Here is a 27,844-nt window from a genome sequence, read left to right on the forward strand (position 1 = left end):
GAGCAGGTCATTGGCAGGTCATTAACTGCGATTGTACAGGAGGAGACAGAAGGCCTGTAAACTCTGGACCAGCTGTTTCTAATGGCAGCCCTGTTCTGCCCAGCTGTTCCACTGTAGGATTTAGACCTGTGGACTTTTTACCTACATACACAGCTAGAATTAAGATGATTTCCCTGCCAGACAAGGTGTGTGTGTGGGTCTGTGTGTGATCTTGTTCTTCTATCCTCATGAGGACCTGAAATCCCCAAAAGGAGAGTAAAACAAATGAAAATTCTCCCTCGTTGGGGACATTTCTCAAGTCCCCACAAAGACAAAGGCTATTTTAAGCTTAGGGGTTAGGTTTAGGGGTTAGGGTTACAATTAGGGTTAGGTTTAGAGTTAGGTGTTAAGGTTAGGTTTAAGGTTAAAGGTTTGGGTTAGGTTTAGGGTTAGGGAAATAGGGTTAGGGTTAACCCTAACCCAGTGTCCTTTGGGGAGGAAATAGACAATCGATTCAAGGGAAATAAATATGTCTACAATCAGAGATCTCCTAACTAGAATAAGTTGGCAGATGTTCAACATAGTGAGATGAGGATAAGGGATCTGTGTGTGTGTGTGTGTGTGTGTGTGTGTGTGTGTGTGTGTGTGTGTGTGTGTGTGTGTGTGTTGGCCATGGTCCCCTTGATTCAGAGGTACAGTACATGTGGTCACACACGCAAAGCCCATACACACCCTACAAAGTTATGACAGTAGAGGTCACAGAATGCCTTAGCCCCTTACCCAAAACAATGGAGCTAATGGAATCGTCCTAAAAGTTACAACCCCCCCCAAAAAAATAGTCCCTGAATAGAATCTGTGTTTGAAATTCACTGCTCGACTGAGGGACCTTGTAGATAATTGTATGTGTGGTGGAGACGAGGAAGTCGTTCAAAAATCATGATAAACATTTTTATTGCACACAGAGTCCATGCAACTTATTATGTGACTTGTTAAGCACACTTGTACTCCTGAACTAATTTAGGTTTGCCGTAACAAAGGGGTTGAAAACATATTGACTCAAGACATTTCAGCTTTTCATTTATTTGTAAAATGTTCTAAATACATAATTCCACTTTGACATTATGGTGTATTGTGTGTAAGTCATTGACAAAAAAAATCTATCTCAATTTAATCCATTTAAAATTCAGGCTGTAACACAACATTAGGGAAACATCAAGGAGTGTGAATATTTTCCTGAAGCACTGTAATATCACCACATCTAATCAGTCCTCCTTTCTCTCTCCTCTCTGTCGTCATCGTGCCAGGCTTCTGAAGACCCAGTCCCTGGAGTGGTACTACAACAATGTAAAGTGTCGCTTCAAGAGGTTTGGTAGTGCCAAGGTGCTGAAGACACTATACAGAAAACACCTGGCGGAGCATGGGACGCTGGGAGAACTCACAGGTACTGGACTGGACAGTTTTTTTTTTTACTGATGCCACAACTTTAATCGCATCGACCGTACGAGTGCAGAGACTCTCTGCTTGTATCAAATCTTCCAGCATCTTAGGGATGGATCAACATTTACAGAATGGTTACATGGAGGAAAATGGGGAGGTTCATGCTTTTTCAATTTCAGTCAAGGGGAAGGTGTAGTATTTTTATAATCTAGTCCAGGGGAGGGTCATGTAATTTGTAATTGATAAAATGTCAATATTTCTTAGTGTTTTAGAATTAATTGCTTATTAAGCTATAAATAGATATGTGCCCGATGCCGTCCCTCATCTCTGATTCTCCGCTTAATATCAAATGTGCCTATAGGCTATTTAGTGTTGTCTCAAGTCAAATGATCCATAACCTAGGCTATGGGCTACGAAGTGCATGCTCTGGGAAGCAAAGCACAGAGCAAAATGATATATTTCTAAGATAGCTGCTGGGATGGTGTAAATACAACTGCATTACACACTGCAATGGATATTCCAACCCTGAGCCCCGGGCTGCTCTGCTCTTGCTGATCAAAACCCTTTTTGTGTGCTGCCATCCAATGGCTGTGCCGTGTAAGCCTACAATGGCATTTCAGGAGGAGTGAAAGGCTTCATCCCAAAAAATTAGGCCTAGTCTACAAAATATTGCACGTGGACTAGCCTATACTTTATGTTCTGTTCCGTTTGAGAAGGAAGAGCGCAAAGATGAGAAGGTCAACTTTGATAGCTTTATTAAAAACAATATTTTTTTCTACCCATGATGTATTCACCTCTACCCATGATGTATTGACCTCTCAATAAGCCAGATTCAAGGAACGTTGTGCTGCTAAAACTTGACGCAGCAGCCACAGCACAATCAATCAGAAACGGACAGCTAATGTTGCTGAAAGTAGGCAAATTCGAGTAGGCAACCGTCTTCATTTGAATTAGACTTTACTAACAACGACAAGACTTTGTGTTGGAGCCTATTTCTTCCTATTTAAGAAATAAGAGGCATGCCTTCCTGTTTTACAGATTAAATTAGGCTATAGGCTGCTATATCCATAGACTCGTTGGTCAATTCCTCCACCCACCATGCACTCTTTAAATAACCTACCTCCTTGTCAGTGAAGGTCTGTTACTATCCGGATAAAGGTAAGACCCAGATGCAGACCATGTCGAAGTAACAATGTTTATTACAGTAACAGGGGCAAAGGTACAGGACGGCAGGCAGGCTCAGGGTCAGGTCAGGTAGTGGTCGGTAATCCAGAGGTGGGGCAAAGGTACAGGACGGCAGGCAGGCTCAAGGGCAAAATGAGTGGTCAGGCGGGCGGGCTCAGGGACAGGACAGGAAGGATCAAATCCAGGAGGACGAGAAAAGAGAGACGGGAAAAGCAGGAGCTGACACAAAAATGCTGGTTGTCTTGACAAACAAGATGAACTGGCAACAGACAAACAGAGAACACAGGTATAAATGCACAGGGGATAATGGGGAAGATGGGCAACACCTGGAGGGGAGTGGAGACAATCACAAGGACAGGTGAAAAGATTTGGGTATGACAGTTACATTAAAACCAAGACTCAAATTGAGGGGGTATGTCTACCTTTTGTTTAAGAAAATGGCCAAGAAGCACAGGCCTACCCCTTGTTAGCGTAAGATTTTGGAGGAGAAAAAATGAAACCTCTCATTGAGTTAAGCCATGGAAGAAGAGTAGCCAGCAGTTAAAGCTTACATTTTTCTACGTTGGTAGGCCTACACTTTCTAGGGTGGAAGGGTAGGCCTAACTTTTGAAAGTAACATGCTCAGATTCCTAATTATTTGCAAACAGGGACAGTTTCGTTGCAAACAAAACACACCGATTTGGCATTAGAGAAATATAATAAGATTAACACATAGGCCTATCTGTCTGTCCATTCATAGCCTGTCATTTTGGTAATCTGTGTGGCATAAAAAAAATATGATGCTAATATGTCAAATTAATTAGAATTGCATGAAATGTTTATAAAATGCCATTTTTTCTCTGGCCGGCAAATACAATGATAGAGTCATGCAATGCTTTTCCTACACCCCTACTCTTTTCCACAGTGGTCTGCAAACCCACAACTTTCAAAATACCTCTAATGTCATATCATGCTTAAAGGACAAATTTTAAGCATTCAGGGAGGATTTAGGTAAAATACTACTTATATTGCTGAAGGGAGGGCCATCCATTTTCATTTTATTATTTATTTTTGATTTTATTTCACCTTTATTTAACCAGGTAGGCCAGTTGAGAACAAGTTCTCATTTACAACTGCGACCTGGCCAAGATAAAGCAAAGCAGTGCGACAAAAACAAAAACACAGAGTTACACATAAACAAACGTACAGTCGATAACGCAATAGAAAAATATGTATACAGTGTGTGCAAATGAAGTAAGGAGGGAGGTAAGGCAATAAATAGGCCATAGTGGCAAAGTAATTACAATTTAGCAATTAACACTAGTTAATTGCTAGAGTGATAGATGTGCAGATGAGGATGTGCAAGTAGAAATACTGGTGTGCAAAAGATCAGAAAAACAAAAACAAATATGGGGATGAGGTAGGTAGTTGGATGGGCTATTTACAGATGGGCTGTGTACAGATGCAGCGATCGGTAAGCTGCTCTGACAGCTGATGCTTAAAGTTAGTGATGGAGATGTAAATCTCCAACTTCAGTGATTTTTGCAATTCGTTCCAGTCATTGGCAGCAGAGAACTGGAAGGAAAGGCGGATGACCAGTGAAATATACCTGCTGGAGCGCATGCTACGGGTGGATGTTGCTATGGTGACCAGTGAACTGAGATAAGCAAAGACTTATAGATGACCTGGAGCCAGTGGGTTTGGCGACGAATATGTAGCGAGGACCAGCCAACCAGAGCTTTAAGGTCACAGTGGTGGGTAGTTTAAGGGGCTTTGGTGACAAAACGGATGGCACTGTGATAGACTGCATCCAATTTGCTGAGTAGAGTGTTGGAGGCTAGTTTGTAAATGACATCCCCGAAGTCAAGCATCGGTAGGTTAGTCAGTTTTACGAGGGTATGTTTGGCAGAATGAGTGGAGGCTTTGTTGCGAAATAGGAAGCCGATTCTAGATTTAATTTTGGATTGGAGATGCTTAATATGAGTCTGGAAGGAGAGTTTACAGTCTAGCCAGACACCTAGGTATTTATAGTTGTCCACATATTCTAAGTCAGAACCGCCCAGAGTAGGGATGCTAGTCGGGCAGGCAGGTGCGGGCAGCGATCGGTTGAAGAGCATGCATTTAGTTTTACCAGCATTTAAGAGCAGTTGGAGGCCAAGGAAGGAGTGTTGTATGGCAATGAAGCTCGTTTGCAGGTTTGTTAACACAGTGTCCAAAGATTCTTAGAAGTAGTTTGTGAACCAGGTGAGGCAGTCATTAGAGAATCAAAGGCTGTTGAGTCTGCCGATAAGAATACGGTGATTGACAGAGTTGAAAGCCTTGGCCATGTCGATGAAGACGTCTGCACAGTGCTGTCTTTTATCGATGGTGGTTATGATATCGTTTAGGACCTTGAGCATGGCTGAGGTGCACCTGTGACCAGCTCGGAAACCGGATTGCATAGCGGAGAAGGTACGGTGGGATTCGAAATGGTCTGTGATCTGTTTGTTAACTTGGCTCTTAAAGACCTTGGAAAGGCAGGACAGGATGAATACAGGTCTGTAACAGTTTGGGTCTAGAGTGTCTCCCCCTTTGAAGAGGGGGATGACCGCGGCTGATTTCCAATCTTTAGGAATCTCAGACGATACGAAATAGAGGTTGAACAGACTAGTAATAGGGCTTGCAACAATGCAAGCAGATAATTTTAGGAAGAGAGGGTCCAGATTGTTTAGCCCAGCTGATTTGTAGGGATCCAGATTGTGCAGCTCTTTCAGAACATCAGCTGTCTAGATTTAGGTGAAGGATAAGCGGGGGGAGGCTTGGGCCAGTTGCTGTGCGGGGTGCAGAGCTGTTGTTCGGGGTTGGGGTAGCCAGGTGGAAAGCATGGCTAGCCGTAGAGAAATGCTTATTGAAATGATCAATTATCGTGGATTTATCGGAGGTGACAGTGTTTCCTAGTCTCAGTGCTGTGGGCAGCTGTGAGGAGGTGCTCTTATTCTCCATGGACTTTACAGTGTCCCAAAACTTTTGGGAATTAGAGAGGTCTGATTGCCTTCAGGTCAAGAGGTGGGTGGGTGGGTGGGTGGTGGGTGGGTGGGTGGGTGGGTGGATGGGTGGGTGGGTGGGTGGGTGGGTGGGTGGGTGGGTGGGTGGGTGGGTGGGTGTGTGTGTGTGTGTGTATAGGCCACACTGAGTTTAGGAACAGAAGCCAAAATCTGTGTTATATGAATGTAATAGTAGAATGCAATGTGAATACCTCAATTGTGTGACTATTATTAGTGTGTGGATTACATTCTACTTAATGCCATAGTCATAAAGCTCTCTCTGTGTGTGTGTGTGTGTGTGTGTGTGTGTGTGTGTGTGTGTGTGTGTGTGTGTGTGTGTGTGTGTGTGTGTGTGTGTGTGTGTGTGTGTGTGTGTGTGTGTGTGTGTGTGTGTGTGTCTGTGTGTCTGTGTGTGTGTGTGTGTCTGTGTGTGTGTCTGTGTGTGTTCTTCGAATGTAATTGTATAATGCAATGAGAATGCATTATCCGTGTCTGTACTTGACAACATAGTAAGTACATGTGTGGATTACATTCTACTTAATGCCCTCTGCCATATTCATAAAGCCTACTATGCTCCAGAACCTTCAGGGGAAGGGCAGGACAGCTTTGGCCACGGAGATATTTGCAGTAACAGGGGTCATATATATATATATATGATATTCTGTGATATTCTCAGATGGAAAATACTAAATAATTTGAATTGAAACAAGACCACTTGCTCATGGTCACACGGACTAAATTACTTTGTGCACAGTAGCGGGTAAAATCACTGAGGAAGCCAAGCCAGAAACAAAAGCCATATTTCAACTCATGTGTTGTGATAATTGCGTTGTTTGTTCTATAACCTGTTAGTTCATATGCCTTGCGGCCATGATATATAGGCCTAAAGTCGAGACAATAAGAAGACACAGTGACAGAATAATTTCAACCACACCTTTGTTTCATCACAAAATTGAGTCCACATAGCATATTGCATGTAACAAACAGTTATATGACCTACATCAATGGTCAAGCAAGTTAAAACCAGTTAAATTTAAATAAAGGTGAAATAAAAAATAAATAAAATCAAATTATTTTATGTTATTTTATAGTATGAAGAATGCAATTGAACGTAGCTGAATAAAATTGAAAGGATATTTTCTCCAAACGATTTGAGGGACTGTGTGTGTGTGTGTGTGTGTGTGTGTGTGTGTGTGTGTGTGTGTGTGTGTGTGTGTGTGTGTGTGTGTGTGTGTGTGTGTGTGTGTGTGTGTGTGTGTGTGTGTGTGTGTGTGTGTGTGTGTGTGTGTGTGTGTGTGTGTGTGACCCCCAATACACAGCCAGTTAGCAATAGAGTCGCAAAGAAAACAGGATGAGGCTTTGTTCTCAAATCTAGTTCATGTCACTCAAGTTCACTGCCTTCCTCCTTAAAAGGACTGGAAATGACCATATCCACTTCCCCAATCCACTTCTGAACTACATTAACACTGGGCACACGCAGTCCAGGGATAAGGTTGATAATGCCTCACACAAGACCCAGTAATGCAGTTACATAACAACAAATAACCTCAGCTTTTATGTGCATATTTAGAGGACCTGAATAGAGCTCAAAGCAGAATGAGAATGTATGACTAGGGCTGTTATGGTGACTGTAATACCGCCACACCGACGGTCACCAGTCATGATGGCAGTCAAATTCCACTTCACATTTAGTCATGGTAATTAGGTTTCTGCAATCTCTGATGCTACTCAGCGCTTACAATATTTATTTCTCAACTTTCCTAATATTAAGCACATTGCTTATCTATACAACAGGAGTATAGCCTACCTGGCTGGCATGAAAATGAACCATTCGCTATTTAAGTGCATAGATGACATGTATTTTTCCGCTGCCCCTGTTTCGAGACAGGTGCATGATAATGGTCCATTCTAAATCCAATCAAATTTCACACATATATTATTTAGTATATGTAAAGACAAGATTATATCAAGGATAGTGTGATGTGTGATTGTGAATGATGCCTGGCTTAAGGGAAGAAACAGCGCATGTCTTTTTTTGCTACCTTTTTCAAATCATGTAGCCTAGCCCATAGGCCTATATGTTTTGATAAGGTGTGTATCACATCTGAAGTGGCCAAATGAAACATGTGAGTTTCAAGTTTGGGGAAGATAATTTTCACCATAAAAATGCACCTTAATAATAAAATCAATGCATGCACATTCGTAATTGAGGTCACTTTTGAGAACTGTGTTTTCCTGCTAATGGAACATTTGCGCTTATAGCTACTGCCATATGCGAATTGCTACGCTTATACGGTGAAGAAATATCCTAAAAGTTTATCAATATTTAAAGCTAAACATTCTCATCTGTTGCGTCAGGCTCATTTGCTTAAAGTTTTTTTGATGCTAGTGGTTGTATTAATTTGCCAGCTAGCGCATCCCACAACTGTCCCAGACTAACATGCGTTTACATTTTTTTCTTTTAAACCATCATCTTTGAAATGCAAAAGAATGGCCAAAAATGTATTATTCCAGCCCAGGCGCAATTTAGATTTTGGACACTATATGACAGCAGTGTATGTGCAATGCTTTAGGCGGATCCAATGAACCGTTGCATTTCTGTTCAACATTTTGTATCAAGACTGCCCAAATGTGCCTAATTTGTTCATAACTGTGCTATCTCCTCAAACAATAGCATGGTATTATTTCACTGTAATAGCTACTGTAAATTGGACAGTGTAGTTAGATTAACAAGATTTTAAGCTTTCTGGCAATATCAGATATGTCTATATCCTGGGAAATGTTCTTGTTACTTACAACCTCATGCTAATCACATTAGCCTACGTTAGCTCAACCATCCCGCGGGGGACCCACCAATCCAGTAGAGGTTTACGCACATAACAGGAGACAATTATTTGAAACAGACAAAGTTGTCCAATGCCTTAAGTTTTCCAATACCCATTTTATTTTCCTGTTCACACCTTTTTGCTACATTGTGACCTACTGAACATGACCCATGCCCTGTGTGTTGTATCTTTTTGCAGAGGGTAGCACGTATGAGGAGAGCATCGGCAACGAGGGCAGCGTCTGTAGTGAAAACGCCTTCTACAGACAGAGTGAAGGTAGGCTTCTGGCTTTCCCCTTCTAAAGCATTTCATGTCTTTACTGAAAGAACAGATAGGGGTGCCGTAGGTAGCCTAGTGGTTAGAATGTTGGGATAGTAACTGAAAGGTTGCTGGTTTGAATCCCTGAGTCTACTAGGTGAAAAATCTGTTGATCTGCCCTTGAGCAAGGCACTTAACCCTGGTTGTTGTCCATAATGGCTGATCCCTGGCTGTGACCTCTCTGAGGTATCTCAAGGAGATATACAAAAATAACTATTTCCATTACATACTTGTGTATATTTGTTAACAAATATAAGCACCCCCATCATTATTATCATTTTGTTCATAAAATAACTTCCGGTTCCGGTGACATGCATCATAAATGGTGGCTATCTCGTGGCTTTTCTTTTGCAAAATAACTATACATTTACTTATTTTCAAATTATTGTCAACATATAACATCACATTAAGGTGTGGGACGTTTACTGTATGGCAAGTAACAATAGCAGGTCTAGGGGGAAAAGGTAAGGAACTTGTCCGTCTGCCCTGCATTAAAGACCAAAAATGGTTAAAGAAAATTGTGATAACTAAAAATATATACCAGTTTCATTTAAGGACCAAAGAATTGACAGGGGTGCCATTTAAATTGCAAAATAGTTGGGAAGAGATTTTCGGTGTACCGATTCCATGGCACATGGTTTATGAATTGACACGCAAAACAAAGCCAGATTCAAAACTTTGAATTTTTCTATTTAAATTATTGTCCAAAATTCTTGCAACTAATAGAATGTTATATATATGGGGGATACAATCTTTGCAGCTCTGCAGATTTTGCTGCAAGGAGGCAGAGTCATTAGATCATTTATTTTGGTACTGTCCATATGTAGTTTGTTTTTGGTCACAGGTCCAGGAATGGCTGAAGAATTGCAACATTTACCTAGAACTAACACTGCAGATAGCAACACTGGGTGATTTGAAAAGTCAAAGTCAATCGATCAATAATATAATAATGATTTTAGCAACATTTTTTATCTTTAATTTACAATCTGTAGAAACTATGAGAATAGAAAGGTTCAGTACTTTTGTACTGCACAGTTAAAAATATATGGCAAATAGAAATCCAAAATGGGATAGGTTGAATGGAGCTGAAAGGTGGGACTAATAACAAGATAACCAATGTAAAACATACAGGGTCTGTAAAATGTATATAGGTTCAGAACTTTTGTGAAATAGCACAGTTACAAATAGAACTGATTGACATCAAAAATAGAGGAAGGACTAAAAACAAACAAAATATAACTATTGAAAAATAGGTTGTGTCTGTAAAATGTGTAAAACAGTAAAGAGGTGACTCTGGGATGCTGGCCTTCTAGGCAGAGTTGCAAAGAAAAAGCCATATCTCAGACTGGCCAATAAAAATAAAATATTAAAATGAGCAAAAGAACACAGACACCAGGACAGAAGGTCAGCATCCCGGAGTCGCCTATTCACTGTTGACATTGAGACTGGTATTTTGAGGGTACTATTTAATAAAGCTGCCAGTTGAGGACTTGTGAGGTGTCTGTTTCTCAAACTAGACACTAATGTACTTGTCCTCTTGCACAGTTGTGCACCAGGGACTCCCACTCTTTATATTCTGGTTATATTTTCCTGTCAAAATGTAACAACTACTTTTGGGTCTCAAGGAAAATGTATTGAGTAAAAAGTACATTATTTTCTTTACGAATGTAGTGAAGTAAAAGTAGTTAAATATAAAATAGTAATGTACAGATATCACAAAAAAACGACTTAAGTAGTACTTTCAAGTATTTTTACTTAAGTACTTTACACCACTGCCCAAATGCCTTCACACCAGTACATTAGCATACTTTATATACTGTTACACATGCACTTATCACATAGTATTCCATACAAGATAAGACCATGCAACCTGAGTTGAAACCAGAGTGAGGTGAACATGTACAGTACATAAACAGATGCATGCGCCATATTTTTATGTGATGGACACTTGATACAATCACATGATATTTTGTGGTATGTCACAAAATCATATTATAGTGATAGACGAAGTAGTTATATGCATACAATCAGGGATAAAGTGGCTGAGCAGCATGATAAAAAAAATAGTAGAAGCAACGTATATCGTGTGTGTTTTATAACAGAGTCATTTTAATAGAGCCACTGCAGATAGTGCTAATGACTGGTCCGCCCAAACCACGCATGAACAAGGGAATCTATATTCGGAGAGCCTGTTGCTGTCCTGCCCTTGACTTTGGTGCAGGGCATGTGATGTCCATAAACTCTTCATCATAAAATTGTCTGATCTTGTCAAAAAGATAGCTTGTGTCCAGTCCAGGTGGCGCTTTACAGGCTGACCATCTATAGGAGGAAGGATGCAATTCAGCTGAAACCGGGTCCCGACAGTCCGAACGCTCCTTGGCAACAACACCAGGCTCCAGAGCATTGAAGCTGTAAAACAGGGAATAACAAAAAATCAGAAGACATTACAACCCTGCACAACATCAATTCACCTCCCAAGTTTAGATAAGAATAACCTCATACAATGAATTTTTTTGCTGGTACTGCTTGATCTGTAGAGGAGGCCTGAAGTACAGAGTCAGGTGTTGTTGCCAGCCGTAGCTTTCCACCAGCACCGTACCATCCTCCAGTCCAACCAGCTGTGGGATGTTAACCCCTGTCACAGTGCTGTCCTTCACAACACCAGCAATCTCAGACAGTGTTCACTCTGGTCTTTCTGAAGCGCTGCTTGGTATGGCCTGTGATCAGGAAGTGAAGGTCCAGATTGTGGTGGAGCTTGTGCATTGTCCGCCAGGCACAATACCAGAGCACCAACATGTTGTTGTTTTGGCCACTGCAGTTATCACAATTTAGGTCCACACGTGTTTTCCCAACTCCGTAGTTGGTGAAGAAATGGTGCATGTAGTTGATGACTGTGCTACTGCCTTTGCTTGCTTGGGCCAGCTCTCTTTTTGATGACTGTATAACTGGTGGATTAGAGTCAGGCGTGTTCTACTGATTGATGCCGATTCCAGATACAAATATTTTTGCATTTTTATACGATAGATGAGTAATGGCATTCTGAGATATCACTACGCACAGTTCATACAAGGAATTTTCACTACTGTAGCTAGCCAGCCATCTAACTTCAGCTGGCTAGCTAACAGCAAGCTTTAACTAGCAATACAAACTGATTGTCATAGCTAGCTAAAGTTACCCAATAGGTAGGCTGGACACATGACAGTTTTAACAACGTTCTTTTCTGATAAAAACTAGTTCATTGCATCCGCCGTGGAGCCCAGTTTCATAATATGACCATATTTCTCAGCTGCTTGCCGTCGTTTTGAAGTAATCGCGAAAAAACAGGCCTTATTTTAGTGTATTTTTCACCCTGCCAGCTCCTATTAGTTCTATTGAGCACTGTGGCACCAACTCGCTTTGCTATTGTTGGCAATGAGACCTGCTCACGTTGTTTTATAGTTAAAATGTATTTATGAGCTATAGATCTGTCATTCTCATTGAAAGCAAGTCTAAGAACTGGTAGATCTGTTTTATTTCTATGCTTCCCGTTCTTAAGTTTCATTTTTGCCTCTTTTACTTTCAGTTTTGTGCACCAGCTTCAAACAGCTGAAAATACAATATGTTAGTTTATAAACGTATTTAGATGGTACAAACACTATGCTTGGTTTGCCACATAAACAGAAAAGTTGGCGAACTATTCAAACTTTTGATACAAGGAAATGGCAGAGCGATTTCTGCATATTGCACCTTTTAAGAACTCCTCTCAAGAGGAAGGAAGCCACCTTGTTGGGAGCCCAAACCTGTCTCAATGGACTCAAAGGGGCATTGGATACCATGAACATAGGCAAATCACTTGGATGGGAAAGTATTCCAACTGAAGTCTATTTAAAATGTTGGAATCAATTAGGTCCACTATTAAATGATTAATACAGACGTTCTTAAATGTTAATTTGGGAGAGATGTGAACACGGCACTAATTTCGCTCTTATTAAAAAAAAGGTAAGGATGTCACATAGTGTTTTCACTATAGTCCTCTATCTTTGATAATCCCAGATATGAAATGTTTATAAAATATTGGCGTCGCGTCTCGAGACTCACATGCTGACTACACCAGGCGTGCGCGCATGTTGATTTTGTCCATCCATACCAGACTCGATCAGGACACCCAGGTTGAAATATCAAAACTAACTCTGAACCAACTATATTAATTTGGGGACTGGTCGAAAAGCATTTAACAGTCATGGCAATTTAGCTAGCTAGCTTGCTGTTGCTAGCTAATTTGTCCTGGGATACAAACATTGGGTTGTTATTTTACCTGAAATGCATAAGGTCCTCTACTCCGACAATTAATCCACAGATAATGAGTTAGTAATCTCTCCTCTTTCAGTCTTCTTATTTGGACTTTATATGGCAGTTGACAACCAACTTTAATGTGCATTACTGCCTCCAACTGGACTGGAGTGTGGGCCTCAGTTCATCTTTCAATCACCCATGTGGCGATATACTCCTAAAAAAACAATGAGGAGATGGGAGAGGCAGGACTTGCAGCGCATCAAGCCTCACAAATAGAAGCAAGTTCTACTTTACCGCCTGGCTACACAGACTCGTGGACGTGAGCAAGCAGTGTGGATGCAATGATTGAATAACCTGTACTGTATGTGTAAATGTATTTTGCAACGCTAGAGCACGCAATGCGGGCGGTATGGTCAGCATGTAATTTACCTAAATTGATCCACACGGTCCAAAGTGGGTTTGTTAAAAAGCGTTTAACCTCGGATAACTTCCCATCGACTCTATCAACAGAAACAACAGCTCTTTGGTCTGTATTATTTCTTGATGCAGAAAAAGCTTTTGATAAACTAGAATGGTCAGTCTTGGAACATATTGGAATTGACAACAATTTCAGTAATATGATTAAAATACCATATGCCAATTCCTCAGCCATGTTTTTTTTTTCTTTCAATAATAAGAACAAATTCTTATTTACTAAGACTGTAGGCCAAACCCTAACCTGGACGATGCTGGGCCAATTGTGCTTATAGGATTCCCAATCATGGCCAGTTGTGATACAGCCTGTAATTGAACCAGGGTCTGTAGTGACGCCTCTAACACTGACATGCCTTGCCTTAGACCGCTGCGTCACTCGAGGCAATATCTGCTCTGCTCCGTTCAGGATCACTAGAAGCAGCAGACTAGGAGGTCCAATTTCACCTCTGCTGTTCTTATTATCCATGGATCCCCTGGCCCAGGCAATTTGGCAAACGATTTAAATAACACAGAATTCTATATATTCTACTGATCATTTAATTTCCTTATATGCAAATTACATTTCACTATATATATATAGACACTGTATCTCAATTGTTCCCAAACGCATTGAAGATCATAGATACATTCAGCTTTAATCTCAATTTATAAAATGTATCTAACCAAATCAGCTCTTCTGCCTCTCAAGACTCCGATGGAGGACTCCATCTCTACTTATGGAACCCGATGGAGGACTCCATCTATACTTATGGAACCTGATGGAGGACTCCATCTCTACTTATGGAACCTGATGGAGGACTCCATCTCTACTTATGGAATCCCAAATCGTTCCCCATTTTAAATATTTGGGAGTAGATATATTTCCTTCTTTAGATTAAACCATTGCCAAAAACTTGAACAGAACGCTCAAATCAATTCAATCCGACATCAGTAGATGGAATAATATCCCAGTTGCTTTCACTGGCTGAATATCTATATTCAAAATCAATATTGCCATGGCTGAATTTCTGTAATTAAATGCATCCCGTGGCTCCCCCTTCTGGCTATTTGGATAAAATTCATAGTGCGGTATAAAAATGTATATGGCAAGGTTAACGATCCCGGATACAATTTGTACATTTACAAAGAGGGAAAGACGTAGGAGGACTATATTTTACCAAACTTTCAATTGTATTTCCAGGCTCTAGCATTTTGCCCCATCTTAAATTGTTCCAGACATTATTATTCTGCCTCCTGGTTGAGTATATAGAGATTGCCCCGGAATAGGTGATCTTCACTGATCTATCCCTTAATGTAAATTACGATTTGGTGCTACTATTGCTCACACTTTCGATTTGGTGCAAAATTGAAAAACAATGTAACTGGGAATCAAAATGTCATGCCCGTACTCCAATATTTCACAACAATGCATTGAGATCTGGAGGGCGGCCTTTTGCATCCCCCCAGTAGTGCAAATGTGGAATCCGAACCCTTACTGATATCATGGACAGTAATGGTTTGAGAACTTTCCAAGATTTGAAAAATACATTCACATTACTGGGTAATTCCTTCTTTTTTTCTCCCATATTTACAACTTAGGTCAGCTACCGAATCATCTAATGATGGGATTTATAAATAAATTATCTGGGCTCCAGAAAGGACTGATCTTTATAATGGATCAATGAATCGGGGTTACCTTCATTTTTTGTTTTGTTGTACATGTGACCCCCCTCTGAAAAATAACAATTACAAAAATAAATAAAAACAAAAAAAGTTTTCCAAAAAGACAAACAAACCACTAGCAAGACAGACTACCACCCTCTGCTGGCTGGTGAGTGTATAGCAAGACAGACTACCACCCTCTGCTGGCTGGTGAGTGTATAGCAAGACAGACTACCACCCTCTGCTGGCTGGTGAGTGTATAGCAAGACAGACCTTAATCTAAAGAAACCTCTTGGTTATGTCCCCATCCCTTTTCAGAGCACAGCATGGCAGAGACCCTGACGGTGGCACTGAGGGTGGCAGAGGAGGCCATCGACGAGGCCATCGCCAAGGCAGAAGGACACACCGACAGTCAGGTAACATATTCTGTAGGATGGAGTTGTCTAAAAAGAGTAAACATCTTATTGACTGTCTGGCTGACTTCGTTGTTGTTCTGACTAGGACAAGCAGAGCGAGGCAAGGTATCTGCGAGACCACAGAGAAGAGCTGATTGAGGAACTGGCCACAACCATTGTGCAGAAAGTATGTCCAATTTCATTTCATTTCAATTCATTTCAATACAATTGAATTCAACTCAGTTTATTTCATGCTAGATCATCCGGCGGAGGAAGAATCTAGCTGAGATGAAGCCAGACTATGACCTGGACTGGCTCCCCGACAACCAGAGTGGTGACCTGCCCTTGGTTTCAAGCTCCCCCAGCTGCAAGATCTCCCGCACCACATCAGCCCGCGCCAAGGCCTCTATATGGGTTAGTACGGAGTGTAAGGGAACTACCTTACGTGATCAGTAGCCTTGCCTAGGCTTTAGCTCAGAGGGCTAACTGCGGCATGCAGTCGACCCAGGTTCAAAACCCAGTCTGTCACATAAGACCAGTACAGAACATGTTTATATATACAGTATATACAGTGTGGCCTATGTTGATTATATTTACCTCTCTTTAGAGATTCAACTATATCATTATTTGTATTTGTCTCAGCGGTCTCACTCTGCCTTCTCGCTGCTGGATGACAACGTTATGATGCAGTGCTCTGGGGTTTCCCAGGACTCTCAGCATGGGCTGAAAAAGGAGGGAGGAGCGGCAGGATTGGCCAACTGGAAGAGTGTTGACCGCCTGGACAACTCCAGTAAGACCCTGCTGGCCACCGCAACTCTGCTAGTCATTATTCACACGCACCATTACAACAGTCTTTCCACACACCTAGCTTAATCATTTTCAAAATTACACTTTTTTTTCTCAATTATTTATTCGCTTGTCTTCCATGTCCTAGACAATTACAGTTTCAAGATACAATACAGTGGCTTCCGAAAGTATTCACCCGCCTTGGAATTATTCCTATTTTGTTGCCTTACAACCTGGAATTAAAATAGATTTTTGGGGGGTTTGTATCATTTAACTTACACAACATGCCTACCACTTTGAAGATGAAAAATATTTTTAATTGTGAAACAAAGGAGAAATAAGACAAGAAACAGAACACCTGAGCGTGCGTAACTATTCACCCCCACAAAGTCAATAATTTGTAGAGCCATCCTTTGCAGCAATTACAGCTGCAAGTCTTTTGGGGTATGTCCCTATAAGCCTGGCACATCTAGCAACTGGGATTTTTACCCATTCTTCTAGCCAAAACTGCCCCAGCTGCTTCAAGTTGGATGGGTTCTGCTGATTTACAGCAATCTTTAAGTCATACCACAGATTCTCAATTAGATTGAGGTCTAGGCTTTGACTAGGCCATTCCAAGACATTTAAGTGTTTCCCCTTAAACCACTCAAGTATTGCTTTAGCAGTATGCTTACGGTCATTGTCCTGCTGGAAGGTGAACCTCCATCCCAGTCTCAAATCTCTGGAAGACTGAAACAGGTTTCCCTCAAGAATTTCCCTGCATTTAGCACCATCCATCATTCCTTCAATTCTGACCAGTTTCCCAGTCCCTGCCGATGAAAAAAATCCCAACAGCATGATGCTGCCACCACCATGCTTCACTGTGGGGATGGTGTTCTCGGGGTGATGGGAGGTGTCGGGTTTGCGCCAGACATAGCGTTTTCCTTGATGACCAAAAAGCTCAATTTTAGTCTCATCTGACCAGAGTACCTTCTTCCATATGTTTGGGGAGTCTCCCACATGCCTTTTAGCTAACACCAAACATGTTTGCTTATTTTTTTCTTTAAGCAATGGCTTTTTTTCTGGACACTCTTCCGTAAAGCCCAGCTCTGTGGAGTGTACAGCTTAAAGTGGTCCTATGGACAGATACTCTAGCCTCAGCTGTGAAGCTTTGCAGCTCCTTCAGGGTTATCTTTGGTCTCTTTGTTGCCTCTCTGATAAATGCCCTCCTTGCCTGGTCCGTGAGTTTTGGTGGGCGGCCCTCTCTTGGCAGGTTTGTTGTGGTGCCCTATTCTTTCCTTTTTAAAATAATTTAAATGGTGCTCCGTGGGGTGTTCAAAGTTTTGGATATTTTTTTATAACTCAACCCTGATCTGTACTTCTCCACAACTTTGTCCCTGACCTGTTTGGAGAGTTCCTTGGTCTCCATGGTGCTGCTTGCTTGATGGTGCCCCTTGCTTAGTGGTGTTGCAGACTCTGGGGCCTTTCAGAACAGGTGTATATATACTGAGATCATGTGACAGATCATGTGACACTTAGATTGCACACAGGTGGACTTTATTTAACTAATTATGTGACTTCTGAAGGTAATTGGTTGCACCAGATCTTATTTAGGGGATTCACAGCAAAGGGGGTGAATACATATGCACGCACCACTTTTCTGTTTTTTAGTATTTTTTTTTTCATTTCACTTCACCAATTTGGACTATTTTGTGTATGTCCATTACATGAAATCAAAATAAAAATCCATTTAAATTACAGGTTGTAACGCAACAAAATAGGAAAAACGCCAAGGGGGATGAATACTTTTGCAAGGCACTGTACATTCATGCAACTTTGTACAGTTCAATAGGGGGAAAACAAACAAACAGAATGACCTATTGTTGATGTACTGTAGTAAAAGACTGGTGGATAAATGCATCCTCCCCTGTGTTTGTGTGTCTGTGTGTGTGTGTGTGTGTGCCTGCCTGTGTCTGTGTGTGTGTGTGCCTGCCTGTGTCTGTGTGTGTGTGTGGCATCTGTCTACCCTGATGTGTGTGTGTCCGGAGGTGCGTCCTCAGTGCTGAAGAGCCCAGACGGGAACTGGATCGCCCAGCAGAGCACACAGCTGTCTCGGCCCAGCCTGCTGACCAAGAGGAAGTCACTGGTATTCAGCGTTTTGGAGAAGGAGTCTGGTGTGATCTCCGCCTACGATGAGATGGGCTCAGACGACGCCGAGGGGGGAGAGGGGGCCTGGGGCGCCGCCCTGCTGGAGATACGCAGGAAAATGACAAACGCCAACAACAACCAGGGGTCAGAGGCACCAGATTCTCAGGCCTCTGACGACCAGCAGCACAGCCTCCCCTCACCCTTGCTGGACCACCACGCCAGCACGGACACCCTCAACTCTGAATCTGAGGTAGGAGAAGATCAGATTCGAGGTCAAGGGCCGAAGCCCCAGAAGCCTCTGCTCGCCATCCTGAAGAGAAAGGTGCCTGTGGAGCACCGCTGCACCCCCTCTTCACGTCGGTCATCCCGCCCAGGCATCTTCGACGTGAACTTTAACCCTGAGGGGATGGAGGCTGAGAGCAGCGGGGCTGATGAGCTGGAGGAGGGGGGCAAAGTCAGGAGGACGCGAAGGAGGAAGAGGACTAAAAAGGATCATGGGGAGGGAAGAGGAGAGGTAAAGCGAGACAGTCTGTCACTTTCACTTATGACCTCAATCACACTTATTTCCCTTATCATGTTGGACATCCATTTTATTTCTCTGATAGCTTCTATGTCTTCTATCTGCTGTTAACAGGAGTATAGCAGCATGCTACTGGATGCCCTGGCCAAGAAACTAAGTGTGAAAAAGACCAGCCAATCTGGCGCAGTCACCCCAGACACTCTGACTTTGGATGGAGGCTTGACCTCCAGGTCGCTGACCCCTGAACCCCGGGGTCCTGAGGGGGAGGCCCCCGGCTGCGGGGCCCCTAAAGGCCAGGGAGGAGGGACCATGGGAGTGGCCATCAATCTTGAGCAGGAACTGACCATCAGACTGAGAGAGCTGGCCAGCCAAGTCGGCCTCGCACACCTCTCATCATCTGAGGATGAACTGCACAGATCGGGAGAGGACGAGGGAGGAAGGGAGGGAAGGAGAGAAGGAACTCAGGAGGAGGAGCGGTTATGGCATATAGAAATCGAGATGGAAGGAGGGAGAGCGGGAGAGGGTGAGGAGGAGAAGAGGATCAAAGAAAGGGAGGGAGATGGAGGAGGAGAGCTGAAGTCAACACTAATCAAGCTAGCTAGTCAGGTCAGAGGCACAGAATTCTCATCCACTGAAGATGAGTTGGACAGAGTGGGTAGAGTTGAGCGAGAATGGGAGAGAGAGCGGGTGGAGGAGAGGACAAAAAAGAGGGAGAGAGAAGGAAGAGAGGAGCACACCGTAAAGTTGCGTATGCTGGCTAGCCAAGTCACACATTTCTCATCAACAGAGGAAGAGCTTGACCGAGTGGGTGTCAGCGATGGAGAGATGGAGGAGCAGAGACAAGGAGAGAGGGAGGGAGAGAAGGAAGAGCTGACATACGAACGGTGCAGACTGGCTAGACAGGTCAATGACGCGCAGTTGTCATCAACAGAGGACGAGCTGGATAGAGTGGATCTCTATGATGAAGAGATGGAGAAAGGTAGGGAGGAGAGAGGAGGAGAAGGGGGTGGAGAGCGGGAGGAGATTGACGCTGAGGCACTGTGGGAGATGGAGGGAGATAAAGAGGAACTGACCTCCAAGTTGAGAGATCTGGCCAGTCTCGTTAGCGCGTCCCAATTCTCCTCTACGGAAGATGAACTGGATAGAGTGGGAAGGAACGAGGGAGAGAGGGAAGAGGGGAGAAAAGGAGACCGAATGAAGTTGTCCAATAGAGTGGCAGACTGGGTCAGAGAGAGATGTGGAGAGAAGGAGGGAAAGTGGCATGGAGAGAGATGGGGAGAGATGGAGGGAGAGAGGAGGAGGGTACAGGTGGAGAGGGTGAGAGAGAAGCCCTGGTACCTGGAGGGGATGGAGGTGGAAGGGAGGAGGATGAACAAGGAGAGGAGAGATAGCATCGGAGAACTAGACGTCAGACTCTTTGACTTTGAGGATGAAAGTGAGAAAGAGGGAGAGCTGCAAAGCAAAGAGATGGACACAAAGGTAGAGGAAGAGGGAGTCATGAAGGTACAGAGGATGATGGAGAGGATGTTTGAAGGAGGAAAGGAAAGAAAGAGGGCAGGGGAAGCAGAGAGAAAGGTGGAAGGAGGGATGGGAGAGGCAGAAGTGGGAGAAAGAGAGCGAGAAACAACAGAAAGTGTGCACACTGTGGAGGGAGAGGTGATGTTTGACAAAATAATCAGCAACCTAGAGCACACACTGGGTGGGATGGAGGTAGAGATGGATGGAGAGATGGTGGCGAACCCCAAAAGAGAAGGGAGAGAAGAGGATAAGAACCAAACAAAGGTTGGAGAAAGCAAGTTTAAGAAAGAAGAAGAGAAAGATGAATATCTAATGAATGAGATGCTAATGTTAGAACAGCTGTCAGACAGGTTTGGCACTTTAGATAAGACTGGAGTCAAATCTCAAGAGAAGGCTGGAGGGAAGGAAAGAGAAAGGGACAGTTCGGATAAGACAGTAGAGTGTATCGTGGAGCGAGGTGAGAAAGAGGCTCGAGAGAAAGATGAGCAGGCTGAAACAGAGACCCATAAAAGCATCCAACCACAGCATTTAGATGAGAGAAAGGAACAAGTATCAGACCAGACAAAGAGCGAGACATCCCGAGACCTGGAAGAAGAGAGCAAGGGAGTAGAAAGAGGGGGATATGAAGGAGGGGAGGTAGAGGAGCAAACAAGCGAGAAGGAGATGGATGATTTTGGGGAAAGAGAAGGGGAGAATTTTGAGAAGAATACAGACGAGAAAGAAACTGAGAGCAACCGAACTAAGGACCCAGAAGAGAGCGCCCCCTGTGTTCAGGAGGAGATACTGTCTTCAGAGGAGATCCAGAATGTAAGAAACGAAAAGCACCTCGCTTCACCCATAGAGATGCCTAAATTGCTATGTAATTCTGTGGATCTAACCTTTCGACATTTCTAACCTCAAAGCAACTAACAGCTGTAACACTAACTCTGTGCTTGCTCCTCTATACCATACTACCTTTCTTTTCATATCAATTAGGACCTAGAAAACACACTCCAGATCCTTTCCGCTTTGCTACAGCAGGTGCGATCACAAACTGAAATCTTGCCCGTGTTTTGGGCAACAGGGGTAGCGCGATATGGAGTCAACCAGTCAAACACTCTTTCTTTCTCTTGACTCTTTGGCTCTTCTCTGCTTGTCTAAAACTGTTGTTCTCACATGAATGGATTTGTTCCACACAGAGACCGTAGGCTTTTAGGGATTGCATAAAACTTGTGTAAATCCAATTGCGTGTGTGCAGAGGTACTCGGCGATGTCACTGCGCAGTATCACCACTGAGGTGCTGACGGTGTTGAATGCGACAGAGGACCTACTCCAGGGGGTGGAAGGGGGTGACTACGCTTGTTCTCCTCCCTACACCGCTTCACTACCCCTCAACACTGACACCAAGAGGCTGGGTGAACAGCTCAGCAGACTGGAGGAGAATGTAAGACCTGTCTGTCTTTGTGTCTGTATAACCTTTAACACACAGTGCCTTTGGAAAGTATTCCGACCCCTTGACTTTTTTCCACATTTTGTTAGGTTACAGCCTTATTCTAATGTATTAAAAAAAAATCCCCTGTCATCAGGGGAAACAACTTAATAATTAGGACAGTATCTCATCAAGAGTGAAAATCCAATAAAAACTACCTTCAAAAATTAAATATTGTGTGGCACTAAGACCCTGACATTCAGCATTGGCAGCATAGTCGTGTGAAGACAGATATCCCATAATGACAAATCAAAAAGACATTTTTGCAAATTTATTATGAATAAAAAAAACTGAAATATTAAGTATTCATAAGTATTCTGACCCTTTACTCAGTACTTTGTTGAAGCACCTTTGGCAGCTATTACAGCTTTGAGTCTTGGGTATTACGCTACAAGCTTGGCACACCTGTATTTGGGGAGTTTCTCCCATTCTTCTCTACAGATCCTCTCAACCACTGTCAGGTTGAATGGGGAGCGTTGCTGCAGAGCTATTTTCAGGTCTCTCCAGAGATGTTCGATCAGGTTCAAGTCCGGGCTCTGGAGCATGTTTTGATCAAGAATCTCTCTGTACATTGCTCCGTTCATCTTTACCTCGATCCTGACTAGTCTCCCAGTCTCTGTCGTTGAAAAACATCTCTACAGCATGATGCTGCCACCCCCATGCTTCACCATAGGGATGGTGCCAGGGTTCCTCCAGACGTGAAGCTTGTTTCTTATGGTCTGAGAGTCTTAAGGTAGCTTTTGGCATGTGTCATTTACTCTACCATAAAGGACTGAGAGTGCTACATAGATGGTTGTCCTTCTGGAAGGTTCTCCCATCTCCACAGAGGAACTCTAGAACTCTGTCAGAGTGACCATCGGGGTCTTTGTCACCTCCCTGACCAAGGCCCTTCTCTCCTGATTGCTCAGTTTGGCCAGGCGGACAGCTCTCGGAAGAGTCTTGGTAGTTCCAAACTTCTTCCATTTAAGAATGATGGAGGCCACTGTGTTCTTGGGGGACCTTCAATCCTGCAGACATTTTTTGGTACCCTTCCCCAGATCTGTGCCTCGACACAATCCTGTCTTGGAGCTCTACGGAAAATTCCTTTGACCTCATGGCTTGGTTTTTGCTTTGACTGTCAACCTTATATAGACAGGTGTTTGCCTTTCCAAATCATGTCCAATTAATTGAATCTACCAATGGAAACAGGATTCACCTAAGCTCAATTTCATGTCTTATAGCAAAGGGTCGGAATACTTATGTAAATAAGGTATTTGTTTTAAATTTTTTATAAATTAGCAAACTTTCTTTTTTTAAAAAACTGTTTTGTCTTTGTCATTATGGAGTACTGTGTATAGATTGCTAAGGATTTTATATTTATTTAATCCATTTTAGAAGATTGCCGTTACGTGACAAAATCAAGGGTTCTGAATACTTTCCAAAGGCACTATGTTTCACATTCCCTGTGGGTTCAAGAACACTGTGATGCTAACCTCTGTTAATGTTATAAAACTGAAATGCCAACAGTCAGTCTATCTGTCTGTACCAAATTAATTGTGCCGTTCAGGTGTATGTGGCGGCGGGCACGGCGTACGGCCTGGAGGCGGAGCTGGACGACCTGGAGGAGTGTGCCCGGGCCATCGGCGATTCCACCTCTGACCTGGAGCTGTCCTACCTGGAGGAGCAGGTGGCATCAGCTGCCGCCCAGGTGCATCAGTCTGACCTCCAGGTGCGTTCAAGTCTGGATGCCCTCTGTGTCTCATAGCTAGCTAGTTAGTGTCCAAAATGGCACCCTATTCTCTATGTAGTGCACGACTTTTGACCCGAGCCCTTTGTGGCATTTCAGACGCAGACTTTTGCTTTGGAAAAAAGGAGAAAGCGGGGGATTTTACCTCTGGTTTTACCTCGGGTATGATGACATTAGAACTAGAAAATTGTATGTTATGTTATTGTATGTTTGAATGTTGGTGATTGTCACAATGAAACTAGAAAAAATAAAATGATTGAAAGAAAGAATTAGAAAGATGTCCATAATGTGGACATTTGCCTGAAAACATACACATTCAATGGTGTTTTTAAGTCCTTTTAAGTTGATCTGAGTGAGAGAATATTCATGTTAACGTTACGCACTTTGTTGTAGGTGTCGGACATTGCAGCCAGGATCACAGCTCTGAAGAATGCAGGTCTCAACGTGGTCCCACAGAACCGCTTCACTAAGCCCAAGAAACAGCCTAAGGTACTGGACCAGACCAGGTTACTTAGCACTAGGACCAGGAGTTTTACCTGGTCAGGTCATGTGGTCAGGAACAACTCCTGGCCCTACTTGTCACTCACTAGCAATTATAAACATATCTTGTGATTTTCGAACAACAACTTATCAAGTGTCACGTGACTCTCTGCAGCCACAAATGTTGGTCTCGTCACGGCAGAGAGGAGGCGACTACCTGCTCCACTCTTGAAGGGATAGAGATATGTGACCAACCAGCTCAAATCGGTCTTATGAAGCAAAATGTTACACTGGCTTAAAGTAGAGACTCAGAGCTACAAAATGGTATATCATACATTACAGTTGAGAACAGTGGGAAAGTCATTCTGCTTTGATCATTGATAAACTTGTAAACTGGCTTTTGAGAAAATGGCCTTTGAATGTTTTGGTTCTACTACTGGAGAGCTCCTCTTTGTCTACACCCATTCAGCATCGTTCACACCCTCTTAAGCTTTAGCCCCACCCATCTCTTTAAGGGTTAATCTGAGCATTCTGTGGAAACAGCAGCAGCCAAGCACCCAAGCTAACTTGGTAACTACTTCCAGACACAAATGAGAGAACAGCTTACTTAACATTACTTGCCCTAGCAGAGCTGGTTAGGCTGTTATGTTATCCTGAGCGTTTGGTGACTGAAACTGTGCTGTCAGATTGTCCGTTCGTTAATTCAGAGCGTTTCGCTCTTGGAGCATTCAGAGCGCAAATATGCAAGTAGCTAACCAACCAGGTTCAATGTTAGCTAGCTAACATTGGCTATAGCTAGCTAAGCAAATTACTCTGAGATACGAATAATAAGATCATACATGTAACGTTAGCTAGCTAGCTAGCCAGCTAACATTAGCTAGCTAGCTAGGTAAACAATGAACCATAATCCAGTCAAAAGTTTAGAAACAACTACTCATTCAAGGGTTTTCCTTTAATTTTACTATTTATTTTTTGAAACTACTTTTTGTTCTATTGTAGAATAATAGAAGAGAGAGTGCCTGGAATTCTAAATAAATTACTGACAGTGTCACCAACAAAGCATCCTCACATCACCTCCTCCATGCTTCACGGTGGGAACCACGCATGCGGAGATCATCCGTTCACCTACTCTGCATCTCACAATGACACGGTGGTTGGAACCACAAATCTCAAATTTGGACTCATTAGACCAAAGGGCAGATTTCCACCAGTCTAATATCCATTGCTCATGTTTTCTTATTATTATTTTTGTCCTTTAGAAGTGGTTTCTTTGGAGCAATTCGACCATGAAGGCTCGATTCAGGCAGTCTCATCTAAACAGTTGATGTTGAGATGTGTCTGTTACTTGAACTCTGAAGCATTTATTTAGGTTGCAATTTCTGAGGCTGTTAACTCTAATGAACTTGTCCTCTGCAGCAGAGGTAACTCTGGGTCTTCCTTTCCTGTGTCGGTCCTCATGAGAGACAGTTTCATCATAGCCCTTGATGGTTTTTGGAACTGCACTTGAAGAAACTTGACAGGAAAGAAATTCCACAAATTAACTTTTAACCAGGCACATATGTTAATTGAAATGCATTCCAGGTGACTACCTGATGAAGCTGGTTGAGAGAATGCCAAGAGTGTGCAAATCTATCATCAAGGCAAATGGTGGCTACTTTTAATAATCTCAAATATAAATATATTTCGATTTGTTTAACACTTTTTTTGGTAACTACATGATGCCATAATCTACAATGTAGAAAATAGTACAAATAAAAACCCTTGAATTAGCAGGTGTGTCCAAACTTTGGACTGGTACTGCATGCATGCATGCATACATACATACATACATACACACATACATACACACACACACACAGTATATATATATTATATATAGAGAGCTATATATATATGCTGTATGCCATGATAGTCACACATGTGCTACAAACACATTAGTTCCTGTATTCAATAGTGTGTGGTCTCATACTGTATATGTTCTGTATTTTGACCCACATACCTTATCTTTTTTCAGATAAAGAAACCTAAGCCAGACTGATCAGGCATGTTGACCCCTGTCATGACCTCTAGCTTCCCCTCACACCAGTGCTACCTGCCTTTAACCAACCATCAGGACAATGCCGAGTACAGACTGACAGTATTACCACTCATTTGGGCACTGTGGACATAGACGAGAGTTGTAGATTCTTTTATAATGAGATTTAAAAAAATAGTAAATACTTTATGTAAAAAAAATGGATGAAGTTAAAAACAAAGCTGGTTTCGTATAGAATATTTGTCGTAAATATCATGCTGTTGAGTGACATGTCAATAATTTCTTTATTATTGGACCTTTTAACCAATCAGTAACCATATAGCCATATAAGGTAATGAAGAGAACGGACACTAACAAGCTGTGTTGCTCCTGGCTGAAAGCTGTGATTAATACTACTGATTGTTTTAACATGTTTTAACAGTTAAAGGTCAAATGTAGCCATTTTTATCTCAATGTAAAATCATTTCTGGGAAACATTTAAGTAGCTAACTGTGAATTTTTTTACCATTTGAATTTAAAACAAACAAAAATATCTTCTTAGCGAATAGCAATTTCTCAAGCAAGAATTTAGCTAGGACTGTGTGGGAGTGGAGGGGGGAAAACTGAAAACTAGTAACTAACTGAGATTTCCTATTGGTCTATTAACTAATATGCCACCAGGCAGGCCTAAACTCCATCCCACAAAAACAGGCAGAAATTGCAGGTTTTCTTTTTAAGCAGCCTTTCCACTAAAAGCACATTATCATTATTTTCACAGTATTATCCCAACCTCAGTGTGGAAATGCATATATAAAACACAGGAAAAATCACTTTTTTGACTGCACTGGGCCTTTAACATGTTTAACAGTCTATCATTGTCATGGGAACAATTACATATGAGTTAGTTATTGCAAAAAGTGCCAAATTACATCCTTAATCATCAATGATTTGTCTAATGTTAAGTATCTGTTGAATATGCGTAATATGTCATTTTGTATTTTCAGGTAAACAGAAAGTCCCACAATAAAGGGCTATGGTCGTTAGTTCTTTCTAACCTTGTACATTTTATGTTTGATTTTACATTGTAATTTATAGTGCACAATAAAATAATCAGTCAAGTAACTTGTGGCTTATCATTGTGCTCCTACAGACAGACCTTTCAATGTGAAGGCTAGCTACTTGTCTTCCACTATTACAAGTGTGGGAACAAAGTCATGAACTAAATAAAGCCTTTGAAGTTATCAATTTTGGGATTCATCCACACACAAAGCTTGCCTAACCTTTTAGGTTAAAGAGATGAGGAAAGACATTTGTTTTGGGTTTTTGAGAGGAGGAAGTGGCACCACCTGTGTTGATGGAGCCGGGGATCTGCACACAGGGCTTCTGGAGAAATAAAATCCATCTTTATGGAAACAAACATACAACAGTTTATGTTCCAATGGGTTCTTCCTTTAACACCCACTTGTTTCGCTCAAGCAGTGCTCCTGCCTTTGTTTTCCACAGACATTCGACAGCATCCTACCTTCATCCCCTTCGCTAAGGTATGCATTACAGTAAACATCACTTAATGACTAGAGAGGAATAGGTCAATTCATCTGTCCCGTTTTATTTTGTGTCCAGTCCTCTGCAATCACATCATTCTCACGCAAATGAGAAATGTTACAAATGTCATGAAAA

The 27,844-nt window shown here is 42.3% G+C and overlaps 1 protein-coding gene across 8 annotated transcripts in view; it reads left to right on the top strand.

The window, feature by feature from the left end:
* The window catches only part of myripa (myosin VIIA and Rab interacting protein a), a 51,781-nt gene extending 24,492 nt beyond the window's left edge, over positions 1-27,289 (top strand). For 4 of the 8 annotated variants that reach the window (XM_042328639.1, XM_042328640.1, XM_042328634.1 and 1 more), the window contains 13 exons: positions 1,284-1,420; positions 8,627-8,704; positions 15,452-15,549; positions 15,635-15,715; positions 15,787-15,942; positions 16,171-16,318; positions 18,342-18,955; positions 19,076-21,286; positions 21,717-21,902; positions 23,494-23,655; positions 23,773-23,835; positions 24,067-24,162; positions 24,329-24,480. In XM_042328639.1, coding sequence (XP_042184573.1) covers positions 1,284-1,420; positions 8,627-8,704; positions 15,452-15,549; positions 15,635-15,715; positions 15,787-15,942; positions 16,171-16,318; positions 18,342-18,955; positions 19,076-21,286; positions 21,717-21,902; positions 23,494-23,655; positions 23,773-23,835; positions 24,067-24,162; positions 24,329-24,385 — 4,087 coding nt within the window. In that variant the 3' untranslated portion in view covers positions 24,386-24,480. Of the gene's footprint in view, positions 1-1,283; positions 1,421-8,626; positions 8,705-15,451; positions 15,550-15,634; positions 15,716-15,786; positions 15,943-16,170; positions 16,319-18,341; positions 18,956-19,075; positions 21,287-21,716; positions 21,903-23,493; positions 23,656-23,772; positions 23,836-24,066; positions 24,163-24,328; positions 24,481-26,167 lie in introns of those variants that run through there. The other 4 variants (XM_042328635.1, XM_042328636.1, XM_042328637.1 and 1 more) reach the window with 4 other exon arrangements.
* The last annotated feature ends 555 nt before the right edge of the window (positions 27,290-27,844 follow it).

The sequence above is a fragment of the Oncorhynchus tshawytscha genome, linkage group LG10, assembly GCF_018296145.1.
Source record: "Oncorhynchus tshawytscha isolate Ot180627B linkage group LG10, Otsh_v2.0, whole genome shotgun sequence".
In the NCBI taxonomy this organism is placed as follows: domain Eukaryota; kingdom Metazoa; phylum Chordata; class Actinopteri; order Salmoniformes; family Salmonidae; genus Oncorhynchus; species Oncorhynchus tshawytscha.